The sequence below is a fragment of the Solanum stenotomum genome, chromosome 5, assembly GCF_019186545.1.
Source record: "Solanum stenotomum isolate F172 chromosome 5, ASM1918654v1, whole genome shotgun sequence".
Taxonomy (NCBI): domain Eukaryota; kingdom Viridiplantae; phylum Streptophyta; class Magnoliopsida; order Solanales; family Solanaceae; genus Solanum; species Solanum stenotomum.
The window spans coordinates 33,778,478-33,791,099 of record NC_064286.1 but is presented as its reverse complement, the minus strand read 5'-3'; the positions used below and the strand labels follow the sequence as shown (position 1 = coordinate 33,791,099).

At 36.4% G+C, this 12,622-nt stretch overlaps 1 protein-coding gene across 1 annotated transcript; it reads right to left on the bottom strand.

The window, feature by feature from the left end:
• Positions 1 to 2,826: 2,826 nt before the first annotated feature.
• On the bottom strand, positions 2,827 to 6,531 carry LOC125863876 (uncharacterized). Its single transcript, XM_049543851.1, has 3 exons — positions 5,942 to 6,531; positions 5,477 to 5,847; positions 2,827 to 2,831 (listed from the first exon to the last, which is right to left on the bottom strand). The coding sequence occupies exons 1-3, from the start codon at positions 6,529 to 6,531 to the stop codon at positions 2,827 to 2,829; spliced, it is 966 nt and encodes a 321-aa protein (XP_049399808.1).
• Between the last annotated feature and the right edge of the window lie 6,091 nt (positions 6,532 to 12,622).

Genomic DNA, 12,622 nt, shown 5'->3' with positions numbered 1-12,622 from the left:
CAAAGATTTAGAGGAATTGAAGGTTTTGTTGGCTCCTCTCATCTCTAACATCTCATCGCTATGGGTGGTTGAGGGAACAAAGATTGAAAAGAAAGATATGAACATCGCCTACTGATACTAGTTCAAGTTCATTAGTAGCAATAACATGCTATCACATAATGAGTCCATTCTCTAGCTTCCAAAAGCCGTACTAGTTGGTTGCATCATGGACAGGACAACAATTAGTATTAGTGGTCTTATTGTTGATGATATATTGGTGAGGGCCAGACAAGAGCATACAACCCTTTCATTTCCAACTTTGATCACAAAGTTGTGTGAAGGTCTAGGAGTTCCCTTTCGGGGGAAGACTTATGTATTCATCACCCTAGCGTCCTTTAAGGACATTCTGAGGAATGCAGATAATTACTTACATAATGATGTTGTTAGGAGTAAGCATCCACCACCAGATACTATGTCCGTGGTTGATCTTGTTGCTCTTGACGCTGGGCTACTCCTTCCACTCCTTCTTTGGAGCAATCAGGTACACCCCAACTCCTATCTCTCGACTCCACTTGACCCATTCCGTGATTTACAAAATAGGCAATCTTTCTTGGAAAGCGAATTTGAGGACAACGAGCATCAAAAGGTTATGCCTAAGATGATTGATCGAGCGATTGAGGATTCTTTGCCCCTCGATAGATAGGCTAACTTAGTACGAGGCAACTATAGTGTCACATGGAGAGAGGTTAATTAACCTCACTACTAGGTTAGAGGCGGGAGAAAAGGTTGAGGATAGTTTAGATTTTTGATCTATGATGAGTGCTGAATAGGTACTCTTAAGGTTTATGTAGACCAACTGAGATCTACAAATATTTCAATGTTGTGGGATGAGGTTCCCTTTCCTGATGCTTCCGAGGATATGCCTAAATGTGGCCGAGTGTGGGTGGTACGACTATTGGTGATGTTTTAGATTTTGATGCTAATGATACTGATGAAGAGAGAGTTGAGGATGTGGATGATAAAGAGAAAGATGAGTAGGAGATTAGGAGATTTGAGGATGAGAAACAAATTGCTTTGAAACATACGAAACTTCAGGATCTTGAAGAGACAATGGTCCACGCTAAATTGGAGAGATCCATTTAGAAGACCTTTGTAGTTGGCACCAGTGGAGTTTCTTTAGACTCCACCGTTCCTCCTGTTTGTGTACTTGGTACTGATGCCTCATTTGTGCCTACTTTGCTGCCTTTGGTGATTACTTTTTTCGGCACTGATGACCAGGATTATGTTACTGCCGTTGAGACTCCAAATGCGAGCACTTCACAGGCATAGACTTCCAGGGGGACTTTTACCTCTTATCTAGTACTCTTTTCTTTTATTTTGCATTAAAGACACTGTTATTTTAATTTTGGTGGGGGTGAGGGCATTTGTGCCAATATTCCCTTTTTTATTGTATTTACTTACTTTCAGTTTTACTTTTGGATAATTGTAGTATCTTGTTATTTTTGCTTTTATTTTAGTTGTTTGATGGTTTAGTAGCTTATTTTATGCCTCTCCATTTTCATTTTCCCCATGAGTTTTGGAAATCCTTGAGTTTTCTTTGATAATGATTTGAGGATAAATTGTGTTCAGTATAGATGTCTTGTATATAACTCATGATGAGAATTGTGCTTAGTGTTGGTATTGTATAAAGAAATCGATGTGGCTTCCTTTTTGAATGATCTTTTTGAATCTTGTGTTGACTAGTTGCATTTTTTATGTGAGCCTTACATTGAATATCACATGTATGCTTTTGATCATGACGGGCTATGCTAAATAGTAGCATTTCAAGTACCGTGTGTGGTAAGGTTTTACTTGGAAGCATGCTTGTTGAATGTAAGAAATGATCTTGGGCAGAAATTTTGAGAGGGAACCCAAAAGTTCTTTCCCATTTTTGTGACTACCTTGTTAGGGTGTGCAATCAGTTTGACATCATTTGAGCCTAAATCATTTGTTGACAACCGTTTTGAACCTCTTGGGCCAAATTATCCCTAACGTCTCACTCATTTATTATTTTCGAAGCATTGGTTTGTTTTAATTGCCAACCTCGACCAAAAGCGTAAGTTGGGGTGTAGAAAGAAAGGAGGAAAGAAAACCAAGTGGAAGGTAAGGAAAGATTAAGTGAGACTTAGCTTTGAAGTGTGTTACAAAAAGAAGGAACCCCTCCCTACAAAAAAAAAAGAAGATATTGTGATGAACAACCATTTGAAAATTGATGTGAAAAAGAAATTTTTGTAAAATAAAAATGGGTTCCCAATAAATTTATTAACAAGTCAAAGTTTTTGTTCTCAAGTGAAAAAGAATGAAAACTACTTGAGAAGAGGCGAAGATAATTGCAACAATACTTTGAAAAGGTGAAGCAACTGAGCCAAATTGACCATACCTTAACCATCAACCCCATTACAAGCCTAAAAGATCCTTGAGATCTTACATGAACTAGGTTACGATATGATTGGAAGATTTGAGAATTCTACCAACCACCTTGTAGCTTTACCCGTCAGAGAAAATGGGAATAACCTCAACCGTATGGACTTTTGTAAAATGTTCTTGAAAACAAAGGGCCCACATACATCCACAAAATTATGAAGGTGTTCATGGGGTTCTTCATGAGCTAAACCCCCAAACATTCTTGTCAGTTGCAGGAGCTGTAACATTGTTCCAGTTACATGAAAAACTTCCCCCCCTTCTATATGAGCTAACTGGATGGCTCTTGTGATTTGAATGACGTTCAGGTGCATCTTATTCAAATCATGATAATTGTTGTTTTGTCCGTAGTGATTATTGTTTTCACTACGGTGGTCACTAATGCTCTCAACCTACAAATCAACAAAGCACAACACCGAGCAACACTCTATAATAACTAGAAAAATTTACAAACTAATTTCTCAAATGGAAGTCTTAGCAATCAGTCCCCAGCAACGTCTTCATTTTTTGGTAACACTCAAACTACTCTATAAAAAAATCCAAAGAGTAAGTGATCATCATCGTCAATATAAAATACCCAACTAAGAGTTGGGGTCGAATCTCATAGATAGTAATAAAGTGCAAGGAAATCTATTATGAAATTTAGAATTTATATTAATTCATTTGTAGCAATAAGAACAATAGGTGGATGATTCCACCAATTTTATGAAAAGGATAGGAGTATCAAAAGTCACAATTAAACTAAAAATTCATAAATTTGAATAAGAAACATGAAGTTTAGGCGTGTGGGGATCAAAAATCGATATCACATAGAGGAAGTTATGTTCCTGTATAGTGTCGAACAGTCATAGATAGACTAGGTCATCTTCAATGACACTAATCTTCTTTCGATCTCATACCATCATTTCATAAAAATCTCATTTCGGTCTCATCTATGTGCATAACTAACAATCCATTATCTTACTCTCTTTCGATATAGAAATAGGGAAAATACATCCGACCCATAAATATCTTTTTCAAGTAAACTATAGACATCAAACGTAAGTTGCAAATTTTAAACTTACTACCCACTCCAATCAATCTTTTTTGAGCATAAATCGAAAATCAGAAGTAAGATTCAGTTTTAAACTTTAACCTATCCGTTTACCTAATGATAATTATCCCAAATTGATAGATGACCAGCAACAAAACAGAGCATAACAAAATACCACATTACATTAAATCAACACCCAACCCCATAATTACACCACTGGGCTTTGGGGTTTTACCCACCAATCACAGAGTGTAAGGAAATTATACCTTCAACGAAAGCAGCCACGTGTGATGTAAAATAAATCAATTATAAACAGCACCCAATTTCAATTCAACTTCAAATTTTGAATTTTAAGAACAAAGTTGAAAATCCCAAAACTAAAGTTGTTTTTCAGAAGGTAAAGTAATTCTCACTATAAAACTCTAGTGAAAGAATACTAAGACGAGTCTCTAGAAAAGATTTTTGGACCATTCTTTCTCTCTCCTATGGAAAATTTATAGTTTACCAAAATTTGGCCCAAAATTCAATTTGTGACCATTACAATGATGTTAGTCGGACTCTCCAAGCACATTCAATAGATCATCGATTGCTCCTTAGCTCACCCTTCTCTTTCTTTAAGCTTCAGGTGTTTCAACCTCCATTGGCGAGGTCGTTCCAGTCTACCTTTCACATTTGGCAAATCACCAAGTACCACCTCTATTTGTATTTCTAGCCAACAATTTTCTTCCCATTCATGTCACATTCGGTGATGGTCAGCATGTTTTCCCTATCCGTTTGGCGAGTCACATTTCCTTTTATGTTCTCTGACCTGCCTTAATTATTTCATGTGTTAAGCATTGTCACTTTTGGTGATGTCGTGACAATTGGGTGATCTACCCTTGTTGTTAAGCGATCAACAATGTGGAGTTTATACTTCTTTCCATGTTTTTGGCCTTTCATCAAGATACTCATACTTTCCTTGTCCCTTAGCGTTCATATATACAAATAATCAAATTATTATTATAATATTACATAATTAGGCATTAAGGGCACTGGTTATTGATCTTAATAGGCCTCAAATGAGTGTAAATCTACCACTCATTTTGGATGGACTAGATCCTTGTAGACTAGAATAACAAATTTGAGTCTGGTACTATGAGCCTTAGCTTAGGCCATTTCTCAGCTTTGTAGACTTTTTATCTTCTCTCCCTAGCTATATGACTTTTAGCACTTGGCATCCTCGATCAACATGTCTCCTTCAATATATATGTTAGCTAGTCTTTTTCCTTTGAGATGGCTTTTGGTGGTCTATTTTTTGGATTTGTATTTTTTCGTATTAGACAGCTCTAGACTTATGACTTCCAGGCTTTAATGAGGGTATCTATTGTATATAGTATTTTTTCTTTCTTCATTTCAGTCTTTTCTTACAATTAGTGTTATTTTCTAGTTATTTCTACCTTTTTACTCATTACTTGTCATTCTGGGTACATGCTGGCTTACTTACTGGTGGGTTATAATAGGTGCCAACATGACTCAGGAAGTTGGGTCTTAACAGGCGTAGTTTATGGGGTTTGAGTCATTTGAACTCTTACCCAAATCTCTGCTCAATATCACTCCCAAAATATTATTATATATGCTTATATAAAAGTACTTTCTAGGTTGAGTTGATACTCATAAGACCCTCTTTGACAGCTAATTGAACTTTACTTTATCTATGTGAAATGCTTATGAAATTTGTATATCGTGAAAACTCATTTTCTTAGTAAACATGAATTTCATCAAGAACATGCATAACATAAGGAGATCATGGAAACACATAAATCACACATGACTCCAAAACATGAAACAAGTCATAAGGATCTCTTTGTCTCAAACTTGAATAGGAATAGAAGAAATGGATGAGGATACCAGAACTTTCGTCAACATTTCTATCAAAGCATACCATCAACCCCTTGGGAGTAAACCCCCTATTAAGGCTAACATCAAAATCTAACAAATAGCATAGGGACCTAATAAAACATCTACATCTATAAGGAACTATCAATATGTTGGTGCCTTCATCCGGAATGGCTCCTTTGTCCTCTCTAGACCGGAGTGCATAAATGCGACCATAATTTGGAGAAATGGGAACCATACCATTAAGAGAAGCCTGATTGACTTCTCTTCCGTTTTCCGTAAGTGTAGGGGAATTTTTCTCTTGATGATCATTCTTTCCACAACCATAGCAACCATCCGTACCGGCTAGGCACTTCCTATGGTGCTTCTTTCCACAATTGGAGAAAGTAGGCTTAGGAAATGGAGGCCCACTATCTTTCTCTTGGTTAATCCTTGGAGTGTTTGAAGAATCTTTGTTAAAGGACCTCTTTTTGAAACGTGGTTGACCTTGTTCCACGGACCTACTCTTGGAAGAATTCCAATCATCGGTCCTAGCTCTTTTCACTTCCCTATTTCTTTTCTTAAGTCTTGACTCTTCATTTTTGTTGGGCATACACCATAAGACGTGATATATCCATGTTTTCAGAAAGCATTATTGCACAACATTCTTCTTCCATTGAGTCGGACACACCCGTCAAAGATCTACTCATCTCATCCCTTGGATTCAACACCAAAGATGGAGCATACTTGGACAATTGCGTGAATTTTAGGATGTATTCTTTCACACTCATGCCCCTTTGAAAAAGATTGATGAACTCGTCAACTTTAGCTTCCTTCGATTCCTGGGAAAAATACCTTGCATGAAATGCCGATTTGAACACTTCCGAATCTATTAGATCCGCTTCTACCGGCCTATTTCTCTTCCATTGAGTATACCAAACTTCAGCAACACTCTTAAATCGGTACATCACTAGCTCCGCTTTATCTACTAAAGTCACCCCCATAATGTCAAGTATCTTGAAAACCTCTTCCACAAACTCTCCTACTTTGGAGCCATGGAACTCGGGAGGATTCATTCTTGCAAAATCCCTAATCCTTGAAGTCGCTAAATTCACATTTAGATTAGCCGGAGCAACCACTTCCCTAGTAGCTTGGGCCGTCATGGCTTGAGCTTGAGTTGTCACAGCTTTAGCTTGGGCCGTCATAGCTTGTGTCAACATTAGAAAAGAGGACCTAACCTCAACATCTATCATACCCACCGGATCCATCGGAGCTTGAGGAACTTGAGGACCTTGGGGAGGAACTCCCTCATTCACATTCTCCTCTTCCATCCTTCTAGCGTTAGCCCTTTGTGTATTCATATCCTGAAAACACAAGAGAAGGGTTAGGAGAGGGACTCTTATAGAGTTGAACTCTAAAGCACGACTTAAGAGTAATGAAGAAAGTGAAATTTCCTAACATCTTATAGCCTCTCATTAATAAATATGGCGCACTTCAGACTCATGAACAAGACTCTACTAAACGTGGCTTATGAGACATCATCCTAAAACCATCCCAAAATATTATGCTCTGATACCATGCTGTCACGACCCAAAGGCTACCTCCTAGATGTGACACGGCGTACCATACGCTGAAGAGCCTCATAAAATATCATAACATAAGACATAAGAAATGATGAGGGATTTAAAGACTTTTATCCATACAATAGAAGACTTTTATAAAAGCAAGAGGAAGTCTAAGTTGTCTCAATTAGCCATATAATACAATCTTTGAATCAACAATAGGGTCACATCCCTTCAACAAAGTCCGAAACATAAAATAATATGAAAGGAAACTACTAATGACTAATACATCCTCGAATCTTGAGGACTCACTACAAGCTAGGAGAATAGTCGATCCAAGCTTGTATCAAAGGAAGATCACCTCAAACACAGGAACCTACACTTTGTAGAAAAATGTAGAAGATATATGGGTTAGTACACAAATGCACTATGTATGATAACCATGCATACAAATCCTTGTAAACATGCTAAAAAAGGACACTTTAGTTGAAAACCACGCTTAATGTAGAGTTTGAGAAACATCATGAAATTTAGTATAAAAGCATAAGTCACAAGCATATTCAACATATAAATCATTATAACATAATAGAACCATTTCTTAGGTAACCCGACATTATACTTGTGCAATGTATGAAAGGCATCCCATAATACCACTCATACTAAGAATCCCTTTGAGGATACCATAGTCATGCTTACCATTCTTTGATCCAATCTTTAGTTAATACTCATAGACAAGGAACATTCACATTTAATAAGTCATATGCATGAAAGCAACTTATAACAACAATACAAGTTAAGCAGTCATCCTTTCATTTAGCTTTTATATCAATATTGTCAATAGCATCATTATAAGCATATTCATTTCATTAGACATTATGATATTCGAGGAACACATCATAACCACTCTCAAAGCCTACTCGTGCAATGCATGGATGAAGTGTCATACCCCCATGCATACTTCATAGAACATCTTGAGTAACCATAGTACATAACTCACATGATGGGAATAAGCCCAAACTGACATAGACCATGTGAGCAAATCGTGGAATCCGGTGTCATGTCCCACACCAAAAAGAGTTGGTCTACTTGCCTAAGGTAGAACCGGTAATATTTTAGCTTAGGTGGATTTACTAGATAATGTCCTATGTGGGCACATAGTTATGGGAAAAGGAGGTTGTTACTAGAAACCCGGCCTAACATAGGGAGAGCTTCCACTCCATAATATACACTCCGTACTAAGCATTACATTCCCCTGGAGTAGTAACATTATTACACAAGATAGGGATGCCCATATTTCCATAGGTTTTCCCATATATTCATGTAAGCTTCATTCCATAGGTTTGCCCATATTTCCATTCATCACAAAACCTAGTTCATGCAAGATATCAAGGGTTTTTGATGGCTGTAATCGGCCTGAGGGTTAAGGTATGGTCAATTTGTCTTGGTGACTTCACCTTTTCAAAATATTGTTGCAATAATCTTCACATCTTCTCAAGTTCTTTTCATTCTTTTTCATTTGAGAAATCAAACTTTAATTTGTCACACACTTTATTCGGAATCCCCTGTATTTCATCAACTTCTCTTTTTCATTTCCATTTTTTAAAATTGAACTTGCATTTTTTTAAGAAGGGGTTCTTACATCTTTTTTTTTTTTGTAACAAACTTCAAAGTTGAGTCATCTTTCATCTTTATTTTCCCTTCACTTTTCTTTCATTCATCATTGCATTCCCAACTTAGGCATTTGGCGTAAGTTGTCTATAAAATTATAATAATTCTTCATAAAGGATTTTGGGTGAGAAAGTGGGGACAATATAGGCTCAAGAGGTTTCAATGTGGTTTTGTCAACAAATGGTTCCAAGACGGATGCATACTCTCACAAGGTAGTCACAAAGGATATGAAAATTTGGGTTCCCTCTTAGAATTGTTTCCTAAGATTATGCCTTACACTTACCAAGATTTAGACAATTCGATTAATAAGGAAAATTCTAGGATTCAACATACATGTGTTCAGGTAAGACCTCACCATATATGGAACTTCGAATACACTCATTTAGCACAGCCCAAAAGTATCAAAATTGTAGGTGTGATGTTCATTGCAAGGCTCACATCAAATTGTAGCTAGTCAACAAAATATTCAAAGAGATCGCCCAAAAGTACGACAAGATCAATTTCATTCTTGCAACACCAATACTATACACCATGCTCATCATGAGTACTATTGAAGACATCGATATTTAACCCTATCGATCCTCAAGTTATTATCAGTTAAAACTCAAGCATTTTATTATTTTCAAAACTCATGGGGAGAGAAAGGTAAAGAGAGAATAACTAAATGAAACAAAATGAAAATAATAAACACATCAAATGGGAGTTTTGGCACAAGTGGACTCACCCCACCAAAAAGTAAAATACACTATCATCAATGAAAAGAAATGACATGATCAAGCATACATGGAGGAATTCCCTAAATAAGTGAGAATTGAGACAGTTGAACCATTTGACGGATAGGCAACCAAGGGATGATCTCTGACTATACCAATTGGTTAGGAGAATTTTTACTCCAATTCGGTGAGATGCAACTTGATCGCCCAAAATTGATAAGAGAATCGTCAAAAATCCATGGTCAACAACAAATTTATGAAATAATCTATGTTGCAAATCCATCATTATAATACTTCAAATATTGGTGGTAGGTAGATGGGATTGCTTTGTTCTCATGCACCCATAGCCTACCAATAAAAATGTTACATGAAATATTTTCATCAATTACATGTAACCACACGTTTGATCGAAACTCTCTGATGGGGAGGTCTATTTTTACAGTTCATATGGCCTTTTGTCCTCCTTGATTGAATCATTGGATCATCAAGTGACTTTCAATAAGATGTGTAGTTGATATCCAAAGTTATTTCATTGTGAGAATTGGAAGGATGTTAATTTCAGATACTCCATCAACTAGGATTTTGTTTACCCTTTTCTCACGTGCAAAACAAACCATGAATAAAAAGAGATTATGAAGTGTGTGACCAATAGAAGATCATCTTCAAAGAACATGATTTTGGCCATTCATGCATTCTCGACCTCAGGAGATGACTTTGGAGCATCTTTTGGTGATGGATATGATGGTGTAGCATCTTTTTCTTCGTTCTCATCGACATAACAACGAAGAGCTTTTGTGCCATCACATACGAAATTGGTGTAAAATAAACTTGGCAAATATTATCCTAATGTAATTGGTCGATGCGACACTTGGCAGTGGTGCACCTTTATTTCTTCCATCTTTGAGTGCAGAATCAAAGTATTTGTTTTGGATCTCCTTACAATTGTTTACCTAACATGTTGCTTCATTTACTCCTTATGCGAACTCACTTTTTTGTGTTTACGTCGAGTCACAAGAGTCCAACCACAATCATTTGATTAATCACCACTTTCTCTTGTCGATCCTTCTCCTACGGAAGCCACATAACTTAGCATAGGAAGAGACAACAAATTATTTACATCTATGTGTTCAAAGCCTCCAAACTTGATCATTCTTGTCTGATTAATGTTTGGAATGTCTCGCTCCTCATTTCATTCGAAAAAATTGCAGGTCATGACCGAATTGGAAAAGTTAGAAGCAACACCGACTTGGTTAAGAATTACATTTAATGAAGGTGGGTTTCATCTAATTGTTATTGATTATGGTTAAATAGGTCTCATAATCTATGAATTGATGTTAATCCATTATATTTAGTTTAAATTACATTCACCCATGCTCATATTATATTTTTTTAACTATGATCCTATGATAAACCCATAAATCTATGAATTATGAAATTATGACGATATTCATGTTTTTATGAAATGAATATAAATGATTTGCGAATGCTTTGAAAGGAAAGTACCAGTGCAATTGTGAAAGTATTTCTCACTTATTATGATGATCATGATTGTGAAAGTTATTTCTTACAAATGTATTCCTATTGGTGAAAGGTTTTCTCATCCATGTTGCATTATGTTTAAGGAAATATTCTATGCTTTAATCTCAAAAGTGTGGATTGGTATTGATCATTGCATTTCCTATGCTAAAATGATATTTGACATTTATCTATTTCATTGTAATTTAGACAAAGCACCGATAGGGCTTTGTCGAGGCTAAAATAGAGTAGTCTTTATTAGCAACCTCGATTCCCTAACTCATGCCCCATAGGATTAACATAAATGACCTAGCTATTGGATCCACTTTAGCAAATGATCATATATATAGATTCTACCTTGGCAAGTAGTTTTCCCTTCTTTCAGTATGAGGGATATACCGGATTTGATGGTATAGCTCTCATAGTCTTATTGTCGGATAAAGCAAAGATCCCACAAAATATTTACGTTTTCTTCAAGCTTTTGTTATTCCCTTTATGGTAATGTATTTTTTACTATGTTTATGATTTTTATGCCACATCTTCTTTAAATACTTTTAAATGTTTTATTATGATCATGCCTACATGTTTTATGTCATTCATGTTATCATGAGAATGTTTATGCATATTACCTCATACTTTGTGTATTTCATGTACTAATGCATAATTATTCCTATATTGTTTCACTAATGTAGGGTCTGACGATCGTACTTCCCATACTCGTGGCTAGTTGATCCTTCATAGACTTTGAAGATGGGTGAGTCATCTTGTTCCGAGGACTGAGACTCTTCTATTGATTTCTTGTATTTTATTTTCGTACTTTTTATGTGATGTACGAGTTATTTCCTTATCACTTTCCTTATGATGTTTTAGATGGCTTTTGAGACACATGTAGACTTCCACTTTGCTAAACTTAAGTGATGTTTAGAATGCTATCTTTTATAGTCTTTATTTCTATTATCTTGTACTATGCATGCTAAAGGGATTGTGTGGTCTCACGCCCTGAGGATATACCCTTGACGTAACATGGGAGCTAGGATTATGAGTGACCCTAAGCTAACCCTATGTGTGGCATATATCAAGCATACTAAGAATGTCACGCCCCGAGCTACCCCCGAGACGCGGACACGGGACCTAGGACCACAAGTGATCCCAAGCTAACCCTGCTGGCATGATCATGAGCCTACTAAATATAATCTGAATAATAAAAACTGTGCGGAAGCTAAATCATAAATAAGATGAAAAGATGGGGACTACCCATATACTATAACTGAGATATATGATAACTGATGAGTTTAATACAAAGAAGATATTAACTCAATACTAAGCTGAATCTAACTATGTCTGAAATAAGCCTCTAAACTGACTAGAAATGCTGGGACAGGCCCCAGCTAAGTCTAGCAAAACTGAAACTAAAGACTAAAATACTGAAAAGAAACTCATGACTATTGTCCCCGAAGAATGAGGACTCACCAACTGATTCTGCTGAGCTGAAGATCGGGAATCAATCTAAGCGTGATCTGGATACTGAGAACCTGAACCTACATCACGAGAAGATGTAGCGCACATATGCGTCAGTACTTTAAAGGTACTGAGCATGCAGGATAGAGTAAAGCTGAAAGAACATATAACTGAACAAAGCAACAAAGCAATGAAATAATCTAAACATGATATAGATACTGAATACTGAGCTAACTGAATGCAATGACCAATTTATAACATGCTGACTGAATACTGAATGAACTGTAAATGTGGTCAATGCAATAGAGTCTGACTGAACTGTGGGAGCTACTAATAACCGACATAAAACCACATGAGCTAAATGTGGAGTCCGATGTATA

Coding starts and splice junctions, on each gene's coding strand:
- LOC125863876 (XM_049543851.1), bottom strand. CDS start 6,531: ATGACGGCCCAAGCTAAAGCTGTGACAACTCAAGCTCAAGCCATGACG. Junction 5,848..5,941: donor GATATATCACGTCTTATGGT/GTATGCCCAACA, acceptor TTCCAAGAGTAG/GTCCGTGGAACAAGGTCAAC.